General features: G+C 43.1%; 1 protein-coding gene across 5 annotated transcripts; it reads right to left on the bottom strand.

Annotated features, from left to right (window-relative positions):
- Positions 1 to 1412: 1412 nt before the first annotated feature.
- Positions 1413 to 25283, bottom strand: LOC114453948 (TRAF2 and NCK-interacting protein kinase-like). Of its 5 annotated transcripts, XM_028433986.1 has the most exons (32): positions 25001 to 25279; positions 21532 to 21597; positions 19021 to 19077; positions 17064 to 17189; positions 16879 to 16989; positions 16714 to 16804; positions 15926 to 16056; positions 15773 to 15827; positions 15621 to 15699; positions 15138 to 15313; positions 13468 to 13534; positions 13201 to 13399; positions 12999 to 13115; positions 12469 to 12555; positions 11318 to 11539; positions 10719 to 11081; positions 10264 to 10383; positions 9802 to 10020; positions 9468 to 9562; positions 9290 to 9381; positions 9050 to 9117; positions 8775 to 8956; positions 8461 to 8575; positions 8275 to 8377; positions 7914 to 8084; positions 7696 to 7839; positions 4296 to 4430; positions 2515 to 2615; positions 2303 to 2452; positions 2002 to 2161; positions 1780 to 1919; positions 1413 to 1713 (listed from the first exon to the last, which is right to left on the bottom strand). In XM_028433986.1, exons 1-32 carry the CDS (start codon positions 25055 to 25057, stop codon positions 1630 to 1632), a joined length of 4083 nt encoding a protein of 1360 aa, XP_028289787.1. In that variant the 5' UTR covers positions 25058 to 25279; the 3' UTR covers positions 1413 to 1629. The 5 variants fall into 5 exon arrangements, 1 of the variants encoding a protein (XP_028289787.1); XR_003672494.1 differs by lacking the exons at positions 1413 to 1713; positions 1780 to 1919; positions 2002 to 2161; ... (9 more) ...; positions 9802 to 10020; positions 10719 to 11081 and adding an exon at positions 11127 to 11171 and having other exon boundaries at positions 9347 to 9381; XR_003672493.1 differs by lacking the exons at positions 1413 to 1713; positions 1780 to 1919; positions 2002 to 2161; ... (8 more) ...; positions 9050 to 9117; positions 9802 to 10020 and having other exon boundaries at positions 9347 to 9381; positions 10264 to 11081; positions 25001 to 25283.
- Between the last annotated feature and the right edge of the window lie 649 nt (positions 25284 to 25932).

Here is a 25932-nt window from a genome sequence, read left to right as displayed (position 1 = left end):
AGTGTGTAGAAAGACGACTAATCTATAACCATTTTTTTCCAGTGTTTCTCTAAAACAATGAGTCATTTTTACAGTGTTTCAACTTGTGTTTCATATTTAAAGTTCTCAGCAGGAACCAAGACAGAACATCAAGTAAACAGAAGCCGGTTCGATCTCACAGACACCAACCCCTACGTTCTCCAGGAGAACACAGAACCTGAGGTGTAAGGAAGCATTTTAATAGCGGTTTAGATTGTGCCTACTTCCTGTATTCAGTCAGCTTCATGAAGAACAGAGGCAGTTTTTTGTGGAGGCTCTGAGGAGATAGAATGTGACACTTTACCTGTAGGTGTATCACTTCAACTGGTTGTCATTATAACAGGAGCCTCGATAATGCTGTCCCTCAGTGTTTACATCAAGCTGAACAATAAAAACACACTTCAGGTGGCAGCTACGCATTCATTTACAGCTGTCATGAGATAACATAATCACCAGTTGAACCAATACACTAATAGGTACGAGCACTCAATGAAAAGTCATTTAAATGATTTAAATTCAGATTACTTGATGTAGTTTATGTAATCTTTATCATAATTTTCTTCCCTATTTTTTGTATCTTTGTGAAGTTGAACATTTTTTTGCTAAATAAAAACGTCACTCTAATTTAAACACTTCTTTTAAATGCAACATTTAATTCTATTTTTTCCCCGTCAGACTAGTTCTGTGTTCTCCTGACGTTCGTCTGAAGCTGGAACACATGGAGGTTCAAGTGAAGGTGTTTCTGCGTCGCTTTTCAGGCACTGAAGATGTTCAGATGTTCAGATGTTCCAGACAGCAGCAAGGCCTTCAAGGAGAAGGAAAACCCACCCACGGTGTGACAGCAGTGAGGTGTGCCGTCAGCGTGTCACAGAGAGCAGCTGACAGCACACCTCACTGCTGTCACACGTGAGCAGGATCTGGACGTGTTCTGGTCTGTTTATGGTCTCGGTTTAAGATCGTTTTAAACTTTTTTTAAAATAAAAAATGTAAACTCAAAGCCTCTTACGCTAATATCATGGTCTAAAACCTGAAATGCTAATCTGAGAGTGTGTAACGTCCTGCTGGGTGTGTTCTGCTTTACACTCATGCTCTGATGTGGACACGGTGAAGTGTGTGAAGATCCTAAACAAAGCAGCAGCTTTTTGACTCTACAAACAATCCCACGTGTTTTTGCTTCTGGAAGGTTTTGCTACAGAAGACGTTGAAGCGGAAAAACGTCCTCAGGTGCAGCAGGTCGGGTTACGCTCATCCAGAAATTTCGTCCCCAGTTTGTGACGTCAGAGTGGCTGCATGAAGCTAATAAAGCTAACGCTAACACACACGTTATCATCAGAGCCTTTAAACGGAGTCAGTATCATCTAACACCGTCTCAGTCTAGTCTTAGTCTCCTTTGAAGCCATGTGTGGTGACCCTGGGGTGTAGTGGATGGTTTTCACTCTCAGAGCAGGTGGTGACTTCCTGTCACAGGTTGAACACGGTACCATCCGCCTCACATCATTCAGCAGTCCAACACAATGCTTTCGCTTCCAACATCGCTAAGGCTCCGTCGTCGTCACGGTAACCGCTCTCACGCACATACATACACACACACACACACACTCGGTCCTCTGGTTACCAGTTCATCATAGAGCTCCTGTTGAGGGTCATGAAGAAAACCTGACTGCTTCCTCCAGAACGCACTGATGCAAAAAACACCTGAGAGAAGAAGAAGAAGATTTTACTCACTCACTCTTTGTCTCTCTCTCTCTCTCTCTCTCTCACCTTGTCGTTGCGCTCTGACAGGAACTTGAGCCTCTGAGCTCGTTTGTGCATGAACACTCCGTCTAAGTGACCAGTTTCTACTGAACGGATCTCAATGGCCTTTTCACCCCAACCCATGATCTGATTAGAGTGGATGTACGCTGAAACACACACACACATTGTATATAAACAAACACTGAATACAAACACACACACACACAGGCTGTATATAAACACACACACCTACGGAGGTGGGCATCTCCCCCCACTGGAGGACCACGTCCTTGGTGATGCGTCCGTATGTGTTGACGTAGACGCCCTCGTCCTCGTAGCACAGCAGCATCTCCATCCCGTCCGTCCTCGGCAGCACCACGATGGCGTGAGGGGTCACATGACCCTGGATCTGCAAGGAAAGGGGCACACAGCGGGTGAGCGGGGGGAAGAGGCTGTGTCCCTAATTTATTCCTTTAATACTTCCTTATATATTTAATTTTCTCATTTTTGATTCATTAATTCATTCATATTTCATTCGTTCACTCCCTACGTGTGAGGGGATGTAGATGTCGTAGGGGTTTCCAGAGTCCACATCGACGACGTGGAATCCAACGCTGGAGCCGTAGATGACCTTTAACCTCTGACCTTCCTCCACGGTCAGGTCCACCAGCAGGGGGCGGTGCTGCAGCTCAGTGAACGACTGATGGACAGAGGGAGGGAGTGAGGGGACGGTCATGTGATTGATCAGCTGATCAGTCTCACCTTGAAGGCCATGAACTTGTGGTAGGGTTTGGGAGCCCAGGCGTAAATTTCCACCGAGTTTTTCAGAGCCATGACCAGGAACTTGATCCTCTCGTACTTCACTGAGGACAAAAGGACAAAAAAGATGGATTCACCCCCACGCGTTTCATGTATATGTGGAAATATGCTTCTGTCTATCTCCTTCATCGCTGTGATTCGCTCCGCCACAGCGTGTCACCATACATTAACACACTCTCTGTATAGTGTGTATCTCTGTACATGTGTCAAAGTAGACATCTGGGACATTTTCTAACACAATTTTCTAACTTATTATATTTTCTAAAATTCTTACAGCTGTATCCATATTGTGTTGTGATTGACAGATAGTAACAATCATATTTTAATAATAGCAGATCTGAACATATTTTAGCTATAAGGACATTACTTATTGTAGTAATATTCATAAAAACAAACAGGTGGAGATAAAAGGAGGAGAAACAAAAAACAATACAACAAATAAAGCAAAAGCAATACAAGAACAGATATGTGGGATTTAAAAGATTGGTTTGGAGTGATAATTAATGCTGTCAATAAAAATATTGTCCGATTAATTAATGCTCTGTGATGAATTCATCTAATTAATTAATGATTAATTCATCTAATTAATTAATGATTAATTCATCTAATTAATTAATGATTAATTCATCTAATTAATCTCACCTAAAATTGCTCCTAAAAAACCTAAAAAATCAACTTGAGGTATTTTCATTTAAATTAATGACAATATTTTGGCAGATTAAAACATTGTTATATAACAAAGTGTCTTTATGGCATTTATTGTTTTTAACACATTTCCATTCCTCTGTATGAGACCATAAAGGGCTGTAACACCTGTAGTTTAGATCATCAGGAGAAATATTCATGTGTACTTTAGTCAATCTACAAATAATAGAAAATACAAATGAAATCAAACATCAGGTTCACATGTAGTGATATAAGTTAGCACATCATCAACAGTAAGAACACTTTACTGATCAATACAATTATTCAACAACAAACCTGTTGCTTTTTCTCTCCTTCAGATAATATATAATAAATAAAACTATAGTAAATTAGAACATCAAAAATAACAATGTTAATCACAAAATAAAGTACTATAATAACATCAACTAATCACTTCTAACAGTAGTAGTAGTAGCCCCGCCCACATCCTCTACCACAGAGTGGTCTACTGTCACTACAATCATTTATCACTGACTTTGTTCATCTGTCACTCATGGATTTATTATTGGTTCTGAACCCTGTCTGAGTGTCAGTGTGGATTGGAAACACTGTGTTTAGTGTTAATTGTATTAATTGTAATACTATTAATTGCTACTGTTGTCATTATTTGTAAGAGATCTTTTCTACCTTTTCCATTAATGTCTGCTGGCTTTAGGACCAGAATGACCACTCTAGGATCTTTATCTAGGTTTTCATGGATTACATTTTCAAGAGCTTCAAAAACATCATCTTAATATTGTCTTAGTTTTGTACAAGTCCAATAAATGTGAGCATGGTTGCCTATTTGTGTGCCTGAGTTTCTCTAACATTTATTGGAGTGTGTTGATCCTATTTTAAAATCTCATTATGACTTTCTTCTTAAACTCCCTCCAGGTATTAGAGTTGGTCACTAAATGTGCTGTAAAGCAGATTTCCTCCCACTTCTCTTCAGGTATATCGACATTCATTTCAGATTCCCACGGGTGTCATTTTTCTCATGTCCTCCAGGGCCAAAATAAAGTTGGGTGGGGTCCCCTTACCGACTTTGTAGTGGACGCAGCCCTCCAGCTCCCCCACCGTGATCCAGCCCTGCTTCTTCTCCACCTCAGGGTCGTTGTGCAGGATCCGGTTCCTCAGCCAGGACAGGTAGTAGACACGCAACTTGTTCTTCTTCCCTAAGAGAGAGGGATACCTCCATGTTCACTACCATAGACATATATATAAAGGCTAGATGTCTGGCCATCTTGCCTCAGGAAGCTCTCTGACAGAGTCTGTGTAACCTGAGGGAAGGTGAGTGATCTGCTGAACGTAAATACTTCTCTTGCTAAAATCTTGATGGATTTACATACGGTTTGCTTTCTTACAAACATTATTAGCGTGGCTACAATTCTGGATCTTTTCAAATGGTAAAATTGCAGCTTTTCTCTTAAAAAACGACTTAATCATGTAGCATAGTTGTGTAAGGCTGAGACCACCTGATTGAACTTGTTAAAAAACATCTTAGGTTATGATTCCTACAGGAAATTACTGAGTGAAGATTGAAGAGAAGATTCCAGACATTTGTGCAGCTACAGATGCTCTAATCAGCGTTGTGTTTGAACCAGAGCCCGTGGGATCACCTTTCACATGTAACATATTACAATACTATGACTATATTAAGGATAATCGTTAGTTAATTAGTGGAATAATTTACCTGTTACAAAGGAACAGCGTGGCTGACATAATAGAAACACAAGATTGTTGTTTACACAAGGCTTTTTATAACAATAAATGTTTCTTTTGGACAAATTTTTATAACTATTTTAATGTGGTTATTCTTAAAGTATCATGTGAAATATCCTTATCATGTAATACATATTTATTATTATTGATTTCACTATGTTTTTTGGGGTCATTTCTTCTCTCTGTCCTCCATGTGATGTTTACCTCCACAGTCTCTAGAGGAATTTACATTTCTTGATGTATACTTGTAAAGGGAAATCTTGTACCTATTTTTTTATTGCAAATAAATGTCACATTCACAAAATAATACAAATATAATACAATATTTTGAATTATTACTTGTTTAAACTAAATATGTAATAATGACAATTATTTTATCATATTAGTAATATTGCTATAATAAAAGTATACATTTATCTCCTGTTGCCATTCTGTACGCTGAGTTTTAGTAGCTCATATATTGATTTGATATAAATACCTTGTGGAGTGTGTGTGTGTGTGTGTGTGTGTGTGTGTGTGTGTGTGTGTTCACTGCACCTATCTGAAGTCCAACAAGTAGATCATCCAAAACTATTGACCATAAGTGTAATATAATAATCCATAAGTGCAGTGTTATAACAACACCTCTGACCTTTATAACAAACTAAACCATTTGAAAATTGATAGAAAATTTAGCAAGTTATTGTTATTTAAAAAGTACCTGCACAACCACTACACAATATTGTGGGTGAGCGAGCTGACCAAGACAAGATGGCCGCCAGTGCGGACATGCGACTCCATTGGCCGGCAGCGCATACAAGATCACACATCTAGCCTTCATATGTCTATGTTCACTACCATTTACCAAGGAACTCACAGGAAGTCTTGCTTTCAAAATAAAAGACCTTCTACATGCTATGAAAAGCTGGGACTAAGCAGGACCCACAGATAATGACTGGGTAGAGGCGACAATAGAGATTTACAGAATAGAAACAGTGACTTTGTCATTGAATTTGAGGTTAGAAATGTTCAGCTCTCATTGAGCAGAATGAATGAAACATATCAAACCTCTGAGACCTGATTCTGTTGATTATTTATATTGAAGGAACACTCATGTTTATTGTTTTATTTATTTTTTCCTCATGTACTGCATAACCCATTTAAATCTGGGTACTTTCTCTCTGAATGTACATAGTTATAATACAGCGTCCTTGGCTACCCCAAAATAGAAAAACAAGTCCATAGAGGTCAAAATGTGTCATTTTAAAGTTGAAACTGTGACCTAAGAAGATTACTACAGTATGTGCTTGACAATGGTAAAAATAAAAATAAAAGCTGGGTATAAAACACAGCTCAACACAGAAATGAGTTCACATGACTCAATTATTACCAAACCGTGCAAACGCTCACACGGCACGGTCGGCGTTACACCAATAACAAACAAATACACAGGTACACAACAGTGTTAATTTTGGCAGAAAATTCTGATTTAGTCTTAGTCTTAGTCTTTTGAATAACACACCATTTAGTCTTAGTCTAGTTTTAGTCTTCTGAAATCTTTTAGTCTTAGTCTAGTTTTAGTAGACTAAACATTAGCAGATATTAGTCGACGACATCTACAGTGGACTTAGTCGACTAAATGTTTCTTTTTTCATGGAATGGTTAGGTATAAGGGTTTGCAATACAAAATATGCAATACAGACACAGATAACGGTTGTAATACAACATGTATTTTATTCTTAATGTCTTAACAGAACTCTCCTCCTTCAATATTGCATCAATCTCCAGTTTGATCTTCTGTGGACTATGTGCATCATTGATGCATGAGATCTAAAATGTGTTGAATTCAGGGGCTTATTTTGAACAAAATCCAAGTTAAATAACTGGTTGGGCTACAATGACACCCACACACACAATCTACTTATAGTAGGCCTAGATATTTCATTCAATTTGAGAATATTGAATATTTATAATCCTATTAATTCAGCGAGATAATCGCCTCAGACTCAGTTTTATCAATACAGTTCAAATGTGGATTCCTTTAGCTTCTATCGTACTCCAAGTTTAGCAGACACACAGGTGTTGATATGATAAAATAACCGTAGCTTACCTTCGCATGTATTTCTTGATGAGTCGTCTGTAAATGTCGCTTCAAGTTGGTGGTGTTTTTCCCGGAAATTTTTGCTCCACACGCTGTACAGGCGGTCTTGTTGTCCTTGTTGTCATATGTGAAGTGCGACCAAATGTCAATTCTTCGTTTTCGCCCTAGTCCTGACATGTCTATTGCGCACGAGACATGCAGTTTCCCTCGGACATGGTAGGCTAAACCGTTGTGTTACGTATTTCTCCTCTTAGCTGCTGCGTTTGTTTCGGGTTTGTTTACCTGTTGTTGCTGGCGTGCATTTGCCGCGGTATTTTAAAAATGGCTGCCTCCCTCCGCACAGATCAACCAATGAGATCAACGTATCCTCAAAAGATTCGCTCTGATTGGATTTCTTCCCAACTTGTCCCGCAAAAAGAGCAGTTCTGATTGGATCTCTTCTCCATTCGTCACGCCTTCGAGTTTCGTCTCGTTTTTATTCGTGGACTACAGTGTCAGTTATCCTTCGTCTCAGTCTTCGTCTTCATATCTGACTTTTATTTAGTTTTTATTTAGTTATCGTCCGTGAAAAAGGTTCGTTGACGAACATTTTTCGTCATAGTCTTAGTCTACGAAATTAACACTGGTACACAACCCACCTGAGATGGTGACCAGGACGTTGAGTCCCTCCAACACATCCATCTGCTGGAAACGTCGTCGGTTGATGAGGTTGTAAACCTTTCCCTGCCCGCTACGATCCAGCAGCATCAGGCCATTCTCTGTCCCCACCAGCAGGTTGACGCCTACACACACGCACACACACACAGTGAGAACACGAGCCCTCTCTACGACTCGTCACTAGGTGGGGCCATCTCACCCCACAGAGCGGCGCACAGGATCTCTGAGTTGAAGCGTTTCTTGTATTTGCGTATCTCGGGCGTGTCACTATGTGGGCGGATGTTGGTGGGGTTGACGTTGACTACCGAGATCTTTCTGGCCTCGTTGAGTCGGGCCTGCTCCTGCTTCAGCAGCTCGTCTTCAAACAGCGCTGCACACAGAAAACATGCACAACGCAGTCATTTAAGTACTTCCACGTTTCACAGAAAACATACTTCTTAATCAGATTAGTGATCATATTACGCCATGCTATGCTATGCTATGCTATGCTATGCTATGCTATGCTATGCTATGCTATGCTATGCTATGCTATGCTATGCTATGCTATGCTGGAAATTAACCTGAAGCAGAGTTCTTGTCGTCGTCATCAGTCGGTGACGTTCCATAAACTCTCGGGTCCACAAACGGCGTGAAGGAAGCCTTGGAGCCCCCGCTCATCCCATACTGTTGAGTTTCAAAATAAGACACAGGGTGAGTCACATGATCAATGGCAGAACAACAGAAAACTAGTGCAGGGAAGCGCTGACCTCGCGCATCCTCAGCGTGCTGTCCTGAGAGCTGTTAGCGTACGCGTCGTAATGGGAGTCGTTGTGACTTCCCATCACGCCGAGGGAATCGTTGGAGCTTTGACTCGCCGCCGGCCTGAAATAAAGAGTAGAGTTTGTTTGTTCTTGATCAAATATGAAAGGCTATGCTATGCTATGCTATGCTATGCTATGCTATGCTATGCTATGCTATGCTATGCTATGCTATGCTATGCTATGCTTTACCTAGTTATGCTCTGCTAAAGTTTGTAGATTCCTTACTTTAAATGAAAATGATTTGGACTCATTTCGCTCACATGATCCGAGGAATGTCGCTAACGGCCACTGTGCCATCGTTAGCTCCGCCCTCCCCGTCTTCATCCTCACTGCTGTGTGAATCCTCGCTGGAGGAGGAGTAGTCAGTGACTTTGACGGGCGGGCGGCTCGTTTCCTCGCCCTGACGGAGCTCTCGCAGCTCCTTGGCCAGCGCCGTCAGATCCTGTAGCACAACATCCCATAATTAGCCCAATGATTAATAATCATTAGCCCAATGCGCATCCTCCGTGATTGTGTTTGGTAGCCGTGCACTCACTGCCGGGCGACTCGAACGCTCTCGCCCGTCGTCTTTGGCGTCTTGGGAGGTGCCTTCAGTCTTCAAGTCTGAGTGATCAAAACACACACATATCAGGATTTCACTCCTTCCACTGTCACACCCTAACCCCCTCACCCCTGTTCCTTCCCCCTTCGCCAATGTGTAACACTGCCCTCTCTGATTATATATTTTTAATGTATTTGTTTCGCTGCAATAATAAAACATTCATAACTGTCGTACTGCTCGGATCACTGGAGCTGGATGAGCTGCCGCTGCTCGTCCTCTTCCGGGGCGTTTCCATGGAAACATCTGTCCTCCGAAGGTCAGGGTTGCTACAGAAACACAAAGATTCAAACATTAACCCTTAAAGCTGTGTGTGTGCATGTATGTGTGTGTCTGTATATATGTGTGTGTGTACCTGGCTCTGATCATGTGACCTCCAGCTCTGGGTCCGTTTCCTGGAGAGTTTTTCCTGCCCAAAGCAGGAGAGATAGAGGTCGTCCTCTGAGGAACCTGTGGACACACACAACACACCCTCAGCACGACAGCAACAACAGAAACACAACAACAACAACAACGACAATACCAGAAACACAACAACAACAGAAACAACAACAACACAGAAAGAAAAGTAAAAAACAACCAAAAGGTAAACAGTCTATTGGTTAACTCAGCAGAACAGAAACCATGCACACAGTGAGGACGGCGAGGTGGGCGTGTCGGCGGGTGGGCGTGTCGGCGTGTGCGGAGACCTTTGGTGGTGGTGCATCGTCGTCTGGCCTTAGCCACGAGCGGTCAAGGGGCGGGGCCAAGCGGGTGAGGGAAGGGGGGGGCGGGGTATCAGAGGTTGGGTCGGAGTTCTGCCGAGGCATGGGGGGGCGGGTGGGGGGAGGCGAGGAGACGCCATGAGGGTCGTACAGGGACTGAGAACCAGACAGGCCGTGACTCCTCACCTGTACCAGGTGAGCCATCTGACACACACACACACACACACACACACACACACACACACACACACACACACACACACACACACACACACACACACACACACACACACCCGGGTGACGTCGCCTCTACGCTGACGACAGTTTGTTACTGACTCAACATTGTTTAGTGCAGTTGACATCACTGGATTAACTCAGCTGTTCTAAAAGTGAGGTTTGTTCATAAATGTTAGAATGTTATGTGTGAACACACACACGCACACACACCTGAGGATCCACGGCGCGGTGCGTGGGTGGCGTCCTGGCCTGCTGGATCACTCCCCCACTGCTGAAGGACTCGGAGCGCGGGGGCAGCGACGGGTCGGTAATCTGGTTTGAGACTTTGTGCTGAAAGAAAGAAGAAACAGTGTGAAGCTCCGCCCACTCACCCACACACATGAACCGCCACCAGTAGCACAGGACAGATGCTACCACCACATGTGATTATTCTGAACTCTGTCTGTCTGTGTCTGTAACCCTGGTTTGGATCACATGATTTACTGATGTAAACAGGAAGTGGTTGTTAGTTGAAGCATTAGGCCGTTTGAAGAATCAGAAATCCGAGAGATGGCAGATCACCTGGTTAGAAAGACTCGTTAGTTTGATGTTAGTGAGGAGTTATCGAATATTTAACGAGTTAATAGAAAGTTAGCAGGTTAGCGATCACGCCGATGCCAACTGACCGCCTGATGGCCCGGACTTCGCCCTCTTCCAGGGCTCCGCCCACTACTCCTTCCGGGGCTCCGCCCACTACTCCTTTCAGGGCCTCGCCCACTACGCCTGGGACTCCACCCACTACGTCCGGGGCTACGACCACCAATCTGCCCCTGACTCCGCCCTCTTTGTGGGCTGTGCCCACTGGTGACACGGACCTGAGGCACTTGAATTTGATGGTTTCGACTGGGGCTAATGTGGGCAGGGTATGAAGGTGGGCGGGGTCTGAACCCTGGCAGCAGGAGGAGTGTCTCTAAGTCCCGCTCCTTCCGGAAGGAGTGGTACTTTCTGTGCGGGACACGTGGCGAGTTACTCTGAGCGCGACGCATCACCTGCAGGACAGAAAGTGATTGTAAATGAGTCTTTGAACATATCACCTGCAGGACAGAAGGTTATTGTTCACGTGTCCCTGAATGCAACACCTGCAAGACAGAAAGGTATTGTTAACGAGTCTTTGAAAGCATCACCTACAGGACAGGAAGTGATTGTTCATGTGTCCCTGAACGCAACACCTGCGGATCAGCAGGGTGTTGTTAACGTGTCTCTGAATGTGTTGCTGTGTACATACCTCTTTGGCCCAGGCCGGCCTGTCAGTAGCTCTGTCAGTTGCCCTGTCAGTAGCCCGGTCAGTAGCCCTGTCAGCAGCCCCCTGGTCCTGATAGTGGTAGACCTGCGGGGGGCGCTGTGGCTCCTGCTGCTGCAGAGAAACCAGGAAAGCTCTCTCCTGCTGAAGCTGCCTCTGCAGACGCTCTGCCTGACGCTGCTCCTCCATCTGTTTACGCTTATACTCCTGTAAACACACAGGAAACAACAGTAAACAACAACAAAGTGCAGCTCCTGCATCGGTTTACAGCTGTGCATCTGAGGCGCATGTTGACTGGTTTCCCACCAGTTGTTAACTGGTGGTCTGTTCATTGTGGGCTGGTTTGTAACTGGTTAAACTGGTTAATATTTAAACCAGGGATTCTTGACTGGTCTGACCCTGGGACCCACATTTTGCCACCTTCATTAAATCACGACCCACTAATTTTTAGAATTCAACCAACCAAATTTAGTTTTTCAAAAAACACAGTTTTTATTTATTATTTATTTCTGATCTGATCACATCATTTATATTGATTTTTAATGTAATGTAGTCGCCAGAGTCGTCTGGACATCCAAAAAAGACGTGATAAAAATATGACATCATTAGTAATGATGTGAGCACGTCTGTGGTGTGTGATGTCACTAATGTGTGTCAGAGAAGAGTGTCAATGTACATTAAAGTGTTCCTTGAGAAGTGGTGTTCAGGTGGGCGGAGCCAGGAAGAAACCCAGGGTTTCATAGACCAAACCTGCCAGTCAGCAGGTTCAGTTCATGGAGAATGTTACCATGGTAACATACTCAGAGAAGAACATACCTCACCTTCAGGAATGGGATATTCAGAGTTTCCCTCATTTGAGCCCCAACATACTCAGTTTGAACATAACCTGCTTTCTGGAACACCCCTCAGATATCTACAACACATCCAGATAAAGTCCCAGAAAGTGAAGGAAGAGCAAGAGAAGAGCACGAAGAAGAACAAGGTGTGCACGTAGCCTGTGTGCGTCTGTGTGTGTGTGTGGTGTGTGTGTGTATGTGTGGTGTGTGTGTATGTGTGTGTGTGTATGTGTGTGTGTGTATGTGTATGTGTGTGTGTATGTGTATGTGTGTGTGTGTGTGTGTATGTGTCTGTGTTACCAGCAGCAGGGCCTGCTCCTGCAACAGCTGCTGCTGTAGGATCTCCAGCTGTCGTTGCTCCTCCTCCAACTGTCTGCGGATGAACTCCTGCCACGCCCACCACCATCACACCACCAACCACACAGCAGCAGAAGAAGAAAGAAAGGAAGACAGGAAGTGGCGACACGTTCAGGAACAGAGAAGAAGAGGGAGCGAAGGTGGAGGACAAACAGAACTGAAGCACCAGGGGAGGTTAGATTATATCTATGTTAGCATAGATCTATAGGTGAAAGGATCATACGTTCATGGATCTTCTAACGATAGTTGCTAACAGGGTTTACTGGTTCATGACCCCGAACAGGTATTATTCTTGTCTCTGATTGGCTCTAAATGACACTGAAAGGTCATGTGTGTTGTTCCTGTGAGTATTGGTGTAGACGTGTTCTGATAGAGAGAGTTGACATGTCTCCCTTCCCTTACCCTTGTGTTTACGAGGACCTGTGGGTTGTGTATGGATGCGTTAGTGTGTTAGCGTGTGTGTTAGTGCTCACCTGCTCCCTCTCAGCGTGCCTCCTCTCCTCCTCTCTACGGAGCGCCTCCATCTCTTCGTACCTCCTCCTCTGCTCGCGCTCCTGCTGCTTCCTGACGTCGCGCTCGCGCCGCTGTTGCTATAGAGAAAAAAGTTTGAATCTCCTCGGTGAGCCACGCCCCCCCCCAATCACTCATCACTGGTGGTCATGTGACTGGTTTTACCTCCTCCAGGCGCCTCCGCTGCTCCTTCTGCTCCTCGATGCGTTTCTGCCTCTCGGCCAATAGTTGGCGCTTGTGCTCCTCGTTCTGCTGTTGCTCCAGCTGCTGTCGGCGAATCAGCTCCGAGCGCTCCTTATTGGCCAGCTGCAGACGAAGGAAGTCCCGCCTCAAAGTGGATTCACCGGGGATGTTGATAATGGAGCTGAACAGCCAATCAGAGGGGAGGTTAGAGGTTAGAGTGTGTGTGTGTGTGTGTGTGTGTGTGTTTACCTTGGCTCTCCAGCATCACGCTCTTCATCCTCTTCCTCACTTCCACTGTATTCATACTCAGTCTCATCTGGAAACCATGAAAACACACACACACACACACTTTATAAACTAGACCTTCGCCAAGTAGCTCACAGCAGCACGCACTTCCTTACCACAACTACATTACCCATAAGCCACCGCGCTTCAAGGAGCAGGCACATCCACCAATATTGTGATTTCCACAAGTGGTATTTTCTCATTTTTGGTAATCCAGAACATCACCAAAATTTAATCACCTGTTTCTTGTCCCATTATCAACATTTCATCCAAATCCGTTCCAAACCCTAATTTTTCAAGTTATCTTGCTAACAGACAGACAGACAGACAGACAGACAGACAGACACAGACGCAGGGTAAAACATAACCTTCCGCTCTTCACTTTGTGTTTGGCGGAGGTATTAGTTAGTGTAGAGTTCGTTAACCTTTATCAGTCAAAAAGCCATTTTGGACCTGTTTCCCACAGAAAAGAAAGCATTAGGAGCCACAAACCCTTTTGACATTTAAAATGAAGATAAAACTGCATATAAGGTTTTTTTACCTTTATGCTGTATATAAACAAAGTATAATGTGTTGCATTTATAAAATCAATTAACTGCTACAGAGAAAACACATTTGTGAATGTAACAAACATATTTTAAACTCCGAAAAAAGATGCTGGATTGAAGATTATCTTTGAATAAATTACTTTATGCCCTGAGCTAACTTAATGCTAACATTAATGCTTAAAGCAAAACTAAGTAACTTTTTCACCTTAATAAATCCTTCTCATAGACCCTGTGAAGGTATTACAAGTGTTTATGGGGTGATTGGGGGTCTTTCCTGCCTCCGACCCTGTGACAGACGTACTGCTTTACCACAGCCCAATACACACTAATGCTAGATTATGACCAGCCCCGTGGCTGCACACGGTTGTCTACTAATTCACTTTTCTCAAACTTATATCAGGCAGCAAAAAAAGGCAGTGAAGACCTTTGTCTGAGGAACGGAGCAACTCCATCAGTGCAGCTCAGCAGCAACACACTGAAAAACTACATCTTTTAAAAGATGGAGACCAACACCTGAGCTACCAGACCTTCAGCAAAGGTAAGGTCAGAACATTGTTGGTATTTTCTACAGTGAATGAACAAAAGGAAGGATTGACTTTGTGGATGCTCCTCACTGAGGATGTTCTGAGTTGTTGTTGTTGTCATTTTCTCCATGTTTCTGTGTTTCCAACACAAACAACAGATGTGCTGTCGTGTCATGAGATATATGTTGTTGGGAGAGTATGGAGGCTATATTAAATAATTGTTTATGTTTCTTTAATGGTGTTTATGATGGTGATTTTGTTAGATTAACACGTTCCAACAGAAACATATGGAATTGTCATTGGTGTTGACATTGGTGATCTCAATTTGCAACGTCCTCCCTCCCCTGCCCTAGTGCTCACGGCACGTCACTGATATGGAAAGTGTTTGAGTCATACTTGATATAGATTCCCCCTTAATGAATAAATACACACACCTGCTTTTTCTTATTTCACAAAGCCACAGCTGTAGGGTGAAAGAGCCACATGTGGCTCCAGAGCATGGGTTGCAGACCTCTGTGTGTGCGTGAAGCTGTGTGTCTGTATGTGTGTGTCAGTAGCTCACCCCTCTCGCCCCTCCTCTTGCGTGTGCGGTCGATGTGGTCCTTCAGCGTGATACGGACCTGCCTCTCGTTGTTCAGCTCTCTGATGAACGAGTGTTTGAGGAGCTGCTCCGTGTTCGGCCTCTGACTGTGACTCTTCACCAGACAGCTCTCCATGAACGACTGGAACTTCTTAGACCTACACACACACACACACACACACACACACACACACACAGAAAACTTGATATATCTTGTATCATGATATATTGCCCAGCCCTACTCTCCACAGACTGAACCATGACAGTGAGAGAGGGGGCGGGGCTTCAGTGAGACCTGAAAATGACCTCCAGCTGAGAGCACACGGGACGTCCTCACAAGACACACAATTAAGATAATACAACAAAGGACAAAACTACAACTTAGGAAATAGAATAGTTTTAATGGACGGCTGTAGATGCAGTGGGAGGGGTCAAACTCTGTGGGAGGGATCAGTGCTGACTCACCATTTCTTGGACTTGAGTCTGGGGGCGGGGTTCCTGGGAATGAGGAAGAGCGCTCTCATTGGATGCATGTCGCACAGAGCTGAAGAAGAGGAGGAGCCGATGAAGAAAGAAAACATGGAGAGGCTTTGTGGGCGGAGCTAACGAGGACTTACGTGGAGCGCCCTCAGCCATCTCGATTGCGGTGATACCGAGCGACCACAAGTCGCTCTGCAGAGGAACACAATGTCGCACAATGAGACAACAAGCAGGAAGTGGTTGAACACAGTAGTGGTTCGTGTGGTTACCGAGGTAACTGATGACCTCACCTTAAAGTCGTACGTAGCCTCAGGGTTTTCATCACAGGCGATGACCTCAGGAGCCATCCAATAGGGGGTCCCAATGAAGGTGTTCCTACGACCAACCGTACGGTCCAACTGAGCACTCACACCAAAGTCCACTACGCACACACACATTACACACACATTACACACATATTACACACACACACACACACACACACACAAATGATACACATATTACAAACACACATTACACACACACACATACAAGTCAAAACAGTCAAGAAGCAACTATGGTGTGTGTCTATCTCTGTGTGTCTTTGTGTGTAATGTGTAATGTGTGTATCTGTGTGTGTGTAATGTGTGTGTGATATGTGTACATGTGTGTAATGTATGTGTATAATGTGTGTGTGTGTGTGTGTAATGTGTGTGTGTAATGTGTGTAATGTGTGTGTGTGTAATGTGTGTAGTGTGTGTGTAATGTGTGTAATGTAGTGGACTTTTATATGCATTGCGCCCTTTTTAAACTGTAAATTGTGAAGCACTTTGTGACCCTGGTCTGAAAAAAGCGCTATATAAATAAACTTTACTTACTTACTTACTTACTTGTGTAATGTGTGTGCGTGTATATGTGTGTAATGTGTGTATACGTGTATATGTGTGTAATGTGTGTGCGTGTATATGTGTGTAATGTGTGTATACGTGTATATGTGTGTAATGTGTGTGCGTGTATATGTGTGTATATGTGTGTAATGTGTTTATACGTGTATATGTGTGTAATGTGTGTGTATGTGTGTAATGTGTGTGTATCTGACCTAGTTTAACCTCTGCGTTCTCCGTAAGGAGGACGTTTTGTCCTTTGATGTCTCTGTGAATCACTTTGTGTTGATGGAGGTGAGTGAGACCCTGAAACAAACAAACAAAACAACGGTGAGATCAAACCAATGCTGTGTGTGTGTGTGTGTGTGTGTGTGTCTCACCCTGAGGATCTCCCTGCAGATGTAGGCGATCCACTCCTCCTTCAGAGAGTTCCCTTTGCTGTTTTTGATCAGATCAGTGACTGAACCTGCTCCACAGAACTCCATCACCAGCTACACACACACACACACACACACACACACAGGTCAACCCCACACAACAGGCCTGAGGGGCGGGGCCATCCTACCCAGAGCTGGTCATCCATCCCTGGAGGATTCTTCTTGACGAAGGCGCCGTAATAAGTGGCGATGTTTCTGTGGTGACTGTACTTCTTCAACATGTTGATCTCAGCTTTGATCTCCTCCTCCTCATCCTAGCACACACACACACACACACACACACACACACACACACACACACACACACACACACACGATCAACATTAATGTCAGCATTAGAATAAAGACCAGTTACATTTATAAATGATAAATTACGTCTTCAATTATCCACGTTCAATTACAACTCGATTATGATTACGTTGACCACCATTTTCTTCAATTACAATTAATATTACAATTGTTATTTTCCCCCTGAAAGTCAATTACAATAATGTTTTCAATTACTAAAATTCAATAACAATTACTGAGCCTTTAATAAATAATCCCATAAAACGTAACCTTCCTCTTGTGTTAGCATTCTGTTAGCATCTCTAATGCTAACAGGTCAGTTAGACCCATGTCTTAAATCAGCTGTAAAATACACTAATAAATAGCATCTATCATCTAATTAGTTTCTCATCGATTGGCTATCTTGAAAAATGTTAAAAAAATAATATTTAAACTTGATTAGAAACATTTTAATAATTATTAACTATGTATGTGTAAGACATAGAACTGTAACATTGTTTCCCAGTTGTGCGTCTAATTAAATTGTAAAGTTGATGTAGAATGTTAACGATAATTACAATTAAAAAGCAAATTATCTAAAGTTATTTGCAATTCAATTATGATTACAATAGCAACAGATTCTTTTCAATTAGTGATCAATAAATTCATCGGCCAGCCGATTTAATCGGCCGATTTTTGCGTGTTTTAAGTGTATTGGCATAGGGCGATGCACGCTGCTTCGTTCGCCGTTCTCCGTGTTGCTGCAGACAGAGTGCAGAGCCCCTCCCCCCACTAGCAGAGCGTGAAGCAAGCTCTTCAATCCCAACGACAGGTTTTAAACCTTCAAAGAATCTTTTAACTGTTTAACTTAGTGTTGTTGCATTGGTCCACGTGTTGTGTAGCAGTTGTAGTTAACAAGCAGCTGGCTGGAGGTTTGGTGTGTGTGTGTGTGTGTGTGTGTGTGTGTGTGTGTGTGTGTTTCTCTCTCTCTGCTTCTCACTCAGCGCTGAGAAGTTTTTAACTTTGTGAAGCAGTTTATTACTTGTTTGAATATTTATTCTTGTTAATGTTGATATAATTTAGAACAGAAACTTCAACAGTTTGTTGCTTAATGCACATCTGACATCACATTATTTTCCTTTGTTAATTTATGTTCTGGGGTTGTGTTGGAATGGACTATTATTCATGGTTTCTTTTTGTGTTTAATACTATAATTATATATCTTTATACTCAATAATTCTGTTAATAAAATATATCTTCAGTCAGGCCATGAGATGTCTGACTATTTTTTGACTTGTTCTACATCACCTGTTTTTATTATTTGTTAAATATTCTTTACTTGCTGTTGTTCTACCTCACCTTTGTTAATTTCAATAAATGTTACTTTTTGACTTGTACCATTTGTTATCATCATTGTGTAATTTTTATGACGTAAATTGAGGGAACAAAAGTAGCATCGGCTCAAGAAAATTGTCAGTCGGTATCGGCATCGGCCATAAAAAAACACTTATCGGTCGATCCCTATTTTCAATTATGACTACGATTATAATTACACCATAATTGTAATTAATTACAGATTATGCAATTACAAAATTAATTGACCCTAACCCTGACAATCTAAACATTAACACAGGAAACAACGCAACGTTTTGTGTTTTTCTTGTTTCTGTGTAGTTTTAGTTGTCTTGTGTGTATTTTTCATGCTTTATATATTTTTCTGTTGTCTTTTTTTAATTTACTATCATTTATGTGTGTGTGTGTGTGTGTGTGTGTGTGTGTGTGTGTGTGTGTGTGTGTGTGTGTGTGTGTGTCACTCACCCCAGTCACGTCCATGACTTTGATGGCTGCCAGTTGTCCCGTTTTGACGTGACGTCCCTGAAGGAGACCCAAACGTTATTATGTGTGTTTGTGTGTGTGTGTGTGATGTGTTATTGTGTTGATATCACATTTTATTCTAGTGTCACTCCATCAGCTGTTTTTTTTTTCACTTTGTCTGCACATGCTGTCAAAGGTCAACACTACAAGAAGTGTAATATTTTTAAGACCACAATGCATGTTTTATTATTGCAATTAAATGAATGAATGTATTTTATTCCATGATTGTGACCATTACCAGCTCTCCCTAACGAAGGGTAAGAAATACTTTATTATAGGGAGGATATAAAAAGAGAGGGCACCATCTAAGCAGGGGCTCCCGCAGACATGCAAGGGCGCGACCTCCGTCAGGACCGGCCCAGCCAGCCGGCCAAGGCTGCCAGACCCCAAGAACACCCCAGCGGGACTGGGAACCCCCCACCCCAGCCCACGACCCGGCCACAGTCCAGCAAGATCCCCAGACGGCGCAAGGACAGCACCGACCTGAGACACCCCCCTGACACCAGCACAGCCCGGAAGACAGCGGGCCCTTGGCCATCAGCCCCACCCCGTCCAAGGCGCGCCCCAAGACGTCTAACCCAAAGAACCACCCCCGGGACACCCCCGCCCCGGCACGGCGCCCACGGGGCACGGCGCCCACAGGGCACGGCACACCCAGCCAGCAGACCAACCATCATCAGCTGTACTAAACCACAGAGCTGATGCATGATGGGAAATCGTGACTGAGACTCAGAAACAGTAATGACGTCAAACGACCGCTGGGTGGGGCCTGTCACTAAAAGCAGATGTTGAGCTGATACTGTTTGCTGGACATCCCTTTAAATCAAACCCAATGCTTTTATTTTGAAGGGCAGCATTTACACCTTAAAGGGCCGACGTCGCAATGTTAACGATGTATGTTTAGTTTAACCATTGAAGAAAACTTTCTGCGCATGCACACACACATGCATGCACGCACACACGCACGCACACACTCACGCACACACTCACACACACACACAACTTGCTGCTGGTATCCTAGCAACAGGCTCCTCACTGAAGGTTTGGAGGAGACATAGTGATGCTGTGTGTGTGTGTGCGATTCACACTCATCGTTACATCAGAGGCTGTTCCTGCAGACAGGAAGTGTCATCCTCTCCTCTTCCTGTTTTCATCCACTCTCACTCTTTTAATCTGAAGGTCTGTTTGTATCCCTCGCTCTGGTTTCACTGGGATATTTCTGTGGGTTTATGATTCCTGTGTGTGTAGGTATGTGTGTGTGTGTCCACTTCACATTGACAAATACAACATAGTGATGAGGCTCCCTCCTGTTTCCACTCAGGGGTGTTAGTCTGTAGTTGTTGGTTTAATTCCTCATCTCAGTTCTTTCTCAGTGTTTGTGTATCAGGACAGACGGAGAAACTCCTCCATTACTCATGTTCAGACAAGCCTCACATTCCACACACACGCACACACGCGCACACGCACACCCACACACACACTTTTATTGTTAGTTTCTCTATAGTTGGAGAGAGATAATGATGTAATGTATTTATATATGTACGTGTCACGGGGAGCCAGGGGGCCCCCGTGGGCCCTAATTTTCAAAGGACTACTCCTCCATTAGTTCTCATCAGATCAGAATACAGTTTGATATGAATACTCTATGAATGAATATGATGAAATGCTCGGAGCCCTTTTTTAAAATGGGGCCATAGTCGTGTGATATGTCGTTTCAAAAGTAATTCAATGTAGATTTACGTTTATGCCTCACACAATTCGATTAGGGGTTTGGGGGCCCACCCCCCTGTTTTCAGCAATTTTCATTGAAGTCGTTTTCTCATTTATTTGTGTCATTACTCCGTATGGGCCACATTTTTCAAATGACTACTTGTTAATGCTTGTTGAATTGGGCTGTAATCTGACATGGATGTTCTATGAGCGGATGTCTAGAGAACTGTTATTTGACTGAATTCTCAGGATCGTGATAAGTGCTATTTGGTGTGGAGACATTCCACGGGCGCGGCCGTAGTTTATCAGAACTTGTTTTGTGAGTTCTCCCTTTTGCTCTCGTGCTTTGCATTTCACCGTATAAACCAGTTCACCTCCTGTTATTTCACAGCCTGTAGATGATCCTAGTTTTATTCTCTATTCTTTCAATCATCATTACTGAATAATAACAAACACTGAATGGGAAATACGTGAAAACATGTTTGTGTACATTAACTGTAACCGTTTACATCAACACTTTAATATTAAAGTGGTTTAACAGTAAATAACAAACATAATTACATCCCTGCTTACAATGAAATGCTGCTATTGGCTGAGAATAGAAACAGCTTACATCACCAACCACCACTGCTGGGCGTGTCCTAACTGCTCCACGAGCCCCGCCCATAATCAAAGCATGTTATGTATTTCACGGTTTAGCTTCACTTTAAAATAAATCAATCAACTGGGAGCTGTGGTTCTTACCTTATAGACCTGTCCATAGGTTCCATTACCGACCAGTTCAACCAGCTCAAAGATCCCAGCTGGATCCTGGAGGACACACACACACACACACACACACACACACACAATTTAGATTATTTTATATGTTGGAGCGTTGATTCCTTGAAAGATGTTTAGCGTAAACGTGGTATCGTCTCCGAGGCAGAAAGGCAGAGTTAGCTGCTAAAGTTAATGCTTCTAAAGCTAATACTGCCAAAACTGCTAAAGCTAATGCTGCTAAAGCTAATGCTGCTAATGTTAATGCTGCTAAAGCTAATGCTGCTAATGTTAATGCTGCAAAAGATAACGCTGCTAAAGATAATGCTGCTAAAGCTAATGCTGCTAAAGCTAATGCTGCTAAAGCTAATGCTGCTAAAGCTAATGCTGCACACAAGCTGAAAATTCATTTTTTTCCTGACTTTTCAAACTGTTTCACTTATCGTTCTGTTTACTGTCCATCTTGTGCACTTCCTTCAAATTTGTAAATTGAATTAAAATAATTAAAATAATGCTTAATAAAAATAATCATAGACCTGGTTAGTGAATGGTGGACTTCGTAAATGTACCTTTTGAAAGTGAGAACTCATCCTGTCATTTTCACACTCGTTCCATCAATAATATCGATACATGATGATCTTACAGTATGTGCTTATAAATGATCTTATTTATAAGCACACAGCTCAGTGTCTTCATGCACCAGGGGTCACCTGTGTGGAAACAAGAGGACTGCCCTTGCTTCCATACTGCTGCTGAGCATGACATCAGCGTAAATCCCTGGTCCCTCCTCCAGTCTGAATGTGTAATATTAATAATTTAAACACTATTAAAACACTAGTGATATCTGGAATAACATTATAAACACTGTTAGGTTGGAAATATCAACAGTGAACGAGCTTGTTTATGTTTATATCCCTCTGACCTATGACCCCCAGGTCGTACATACGCTGTTCCAGAGTGTAAAAAGGCTTATTATGATTTTACAGAATTATATAATCTATGAAATGAGTTATTGTTCTTTAATATGTTCATTTTACTTTAGAATAGAAATAACTTTAACTGCTCTAGTAAACAAACACTGCAACACGTGACAGGACAATAGTTAACTCTAGTTCCATTTACGATTGTTACAACAGACAAACAACATAAGTTAAACAGAGGTTTAACAGAAAAATGTGGATAGCCAAGATAAACAGAAATAATACTAATAAATAACTTTGTGCTTCATGTTTTCATCACGTCAAAGCAGCAAGCTGAGGAGGCATAATAAAGACTGGACATTAGCATTAACCCAAACCCCAGGAATGGTGATTTAATGCAGTTTATCCACAGTTAATATCTTTACGTTCAGTACGTAGATAAATCGCTCACAATCGGTTTGACTTTTAGTCATCGTTAATACCGTTATACCGCCTCGTATCGTCTTTATGCAATGATCTGATGTGTTTGTGACCCAATGCGATGCAGCGCTAGGGCTGGACAAGATATCCAGATTCAAGACATATCCAGTTTTCTATTTTGGCGATATAGAAAATAACAATATTGCCTATATCTGAAGATATAAACTTTTTATAGCTTATTTGGTGTCAAAATACTTGTTGTAGGAGTAATTTCACTCTTTCTCAGAACAACATGAAAAGCTCAGTTAGATGATCACTGAGTGCGTCCTAACCCTGACCTTCATCTAACTCACACGTGCTGTCCCTTAGAGGAGAATAAAACTAAAGTATCACATACTGTACAGCTGTTTGTTAATAAATGTGCTTGTGTAGCATTTTTCATCAGCAAATTTAACCAAGAATTGTTTTTCTGGTCGGGATGAATATCGTATATCACCAATTTGAAAAAAAATATCGATGAGTTTTGGACTAGGAAGGATTAGGCGTGGAGGAGAATCAGTGAGGAGGTGGTAGTAGCAGGTAAAAGTTCTCTCTGTAGCACTGAGCTAGCATAGCATTAGCCGCTAATCACACCAGCTTTTTTCACAGGTGGTTTATGTTTATGAGAGGAGAAAAAGGAGCACAGCTCCTCGCTTCAGCAGGAAGTGAAACTCACTGAGCTGGATGTGTCGCTGGTGGGCGGGGCTTCGCTTCAAATGCGCACATGAAGCGAATGGGAACATTTTGATCCTGCAACACATTCGGAATGTTTCATGTGGCAGACGCGTCCAATGCCGGAGAAGACGCATTCGGTGTGAACGCATCATTACTCTGTTGCTGATGTGATAGCAGCGTTTGTCAGACTCACAATCACAATAACCACTTAAATATACATAAGTTTTACTGTGATGAGCAGTTTTTGGCTGAAAACAATAACAAGGACTAGAGTCGTCACCTTCTGTTGATTTTAAATCAGCCAGTGTTCAGTTTATTTACTCAGTAGTTTATTATGTCTGACAACAAACAACAGGTAAATCACTGGATTCTGTGGGAAAATATTCCCTCAGATTAGTTTATCATATATTTACTTATTCAGAGCGTTTAACTTCCTCCTACGTGACTGGAGGTGTGGCCACAGATATAAACACTATCTATTGGTCCCACAGAGAAGAGAATATATATCACCATAACATAAATAAATAAAGAGCAGAGAGTCAGATAGTGAGTAAATAGTAATATATAATAGTTTAACATATTATATATTATATGAGCCATTTTCCCGTGAGATAAATAAACTATTTCTGATTCTCATAAAGTTAGAAAAACTGAATCCAGTTCAAAGAGGGTCAAATCTGTTATTGATTAGTTCATTGTTTGTTTGTTTACTAATCTTACATTTGCTCTTTGATCTGAGCCGACATTCCCCGACAGTGAATGTGTCTTTAACACGTGCACACGCGCCAGAAGGCACGCGCACACAAACACGCGGTCCCGCCCGTTCGGTCCTGCACAGACTTGATTGTTGTTCTGCAGGTGAGACCGACGTGCACGCACACACGCACGCACACGTCACATGTGCCACGTGTGGCGCGTCAAAATTCCACGCGCACGCACGCGGATTCCTATGGTTTATTTTCTGCTCAGAATGAAATAAAGCCCAGGCACGTGCACGGCCTAACACACGCGCATTCCTTGCGCTGTGTCCTGTTAGCAGGTTGGCACACACACACACGCACGCACGCGCACACATGCAGCGTCACGAAATGGCGGAAACGACCGCGTGCACGCGGGACATCTGCATCCCCACATCTGCCCCACATACAGCCGCGCGCACGCGCAGCCTCGTTACATCATGTATCAAATGTTCGATAAAATAAAACATCAACCAATAAACAAACAAACAAGCCGGCCTCACAGCAGGCGCGTGCCCGGCAGACAGCGTGAGAGCTGAGATGAGGTGCACGCGCTTCACGGCTGGTCAGCTTTGAATGGAGGATGGGGGGGGTCAGGTGTTCACACGCACACGCACATACACACAAACACAGACTGACAGACACGTGCACGCGCAGCCGTACCCGGAGCGCCGACAGGTCGATCTCGTCCAGGCTGCGCGCGGGGGATTCGGTCGCCATGGTGATGGTGCCGTCCAATAGGAGAGCCGAACCTCTTTGACCCGGCTCGGCTCGGTCCGGACCAGCACGAGCCCGCACTGTCCGGGATCCGCCGACAGGACACGCGCTTTATCCCGACAGGCGGTGCGCGCCGCGCGCCAGGTGATCCACAGGAGGGGAGGGGGAGGAAGAGGAGGAGAGAGAGGAAGAGGAAGAGGAAGAGCAGTGTAACGGTCTATGAAGTAAAAGTGGGATTTCACTGATTGTTCATTCATCAACGAGTGTGACGTCACTTGTTCAGATCAGGAGTGTCACGAGCCGTGGGAACATTTGTGTTCTGTCACTTCCTGGTTCTGTGTGTGTATGTGTATACACACTAGTATTGTTCACTAAACATGTTTTTTTTCTATAGAATTAATCCTTTATGTGAACATTTAGTCACAGTTTCCTCACCTCAGCACGTTATTAATTTTATTTTTAATAAGTCACTATCCATGCTGTGATATGATGAGCATGAATGTGACATTAATAATTAAAGTGAAACAAACACAAAACACTGACACATTAAATAAACACAAACGCGTTCTTTTATCAAAAGGTTTAAAGCACTGGTCACTGGGAGCTCTGCTGACATCTGGTGGCCACACAGTGAACTGCAGGAGGCAGGTTTTCTGAGGACAGACGTTCTTTCGTCACACAGCTGTGTGTGTGTGTGTGTGTGTGTGCGTGTGTGTGTGTGTGTGTGTGTTACACCCGCTTAATGATTTAGCAATACAAAAGAAACAGTCAAATAGGGAGATAGAATCTTTATTATTAAAACCAGTTCATAAAGATTAATAAGCCTCACCATACCAGACTCCCAGTTCACCTCTTAATTATGGTAACAGGATTGGGGG

This window comes from Gouania willdenowi, chromosome 20, assembly GCF_900634775.1.
Source record: "Gouania willdenowi chromosome 20, fGouWil2.1, whole genome shotgun sequence".
Taxonomy (NCBI): domain Eukaryota; kingdom Metazoa; phylum Chordata; class Actinopteri; order Blenniiformes; family Gobiesocidae; genus Gouania; species Gouania willdenowi.
The sequence above is the reverse complement of the archived record's forward strand: the minus strand, read 5'-3'. Positions and strand labels throughout refer to the sequence as shown.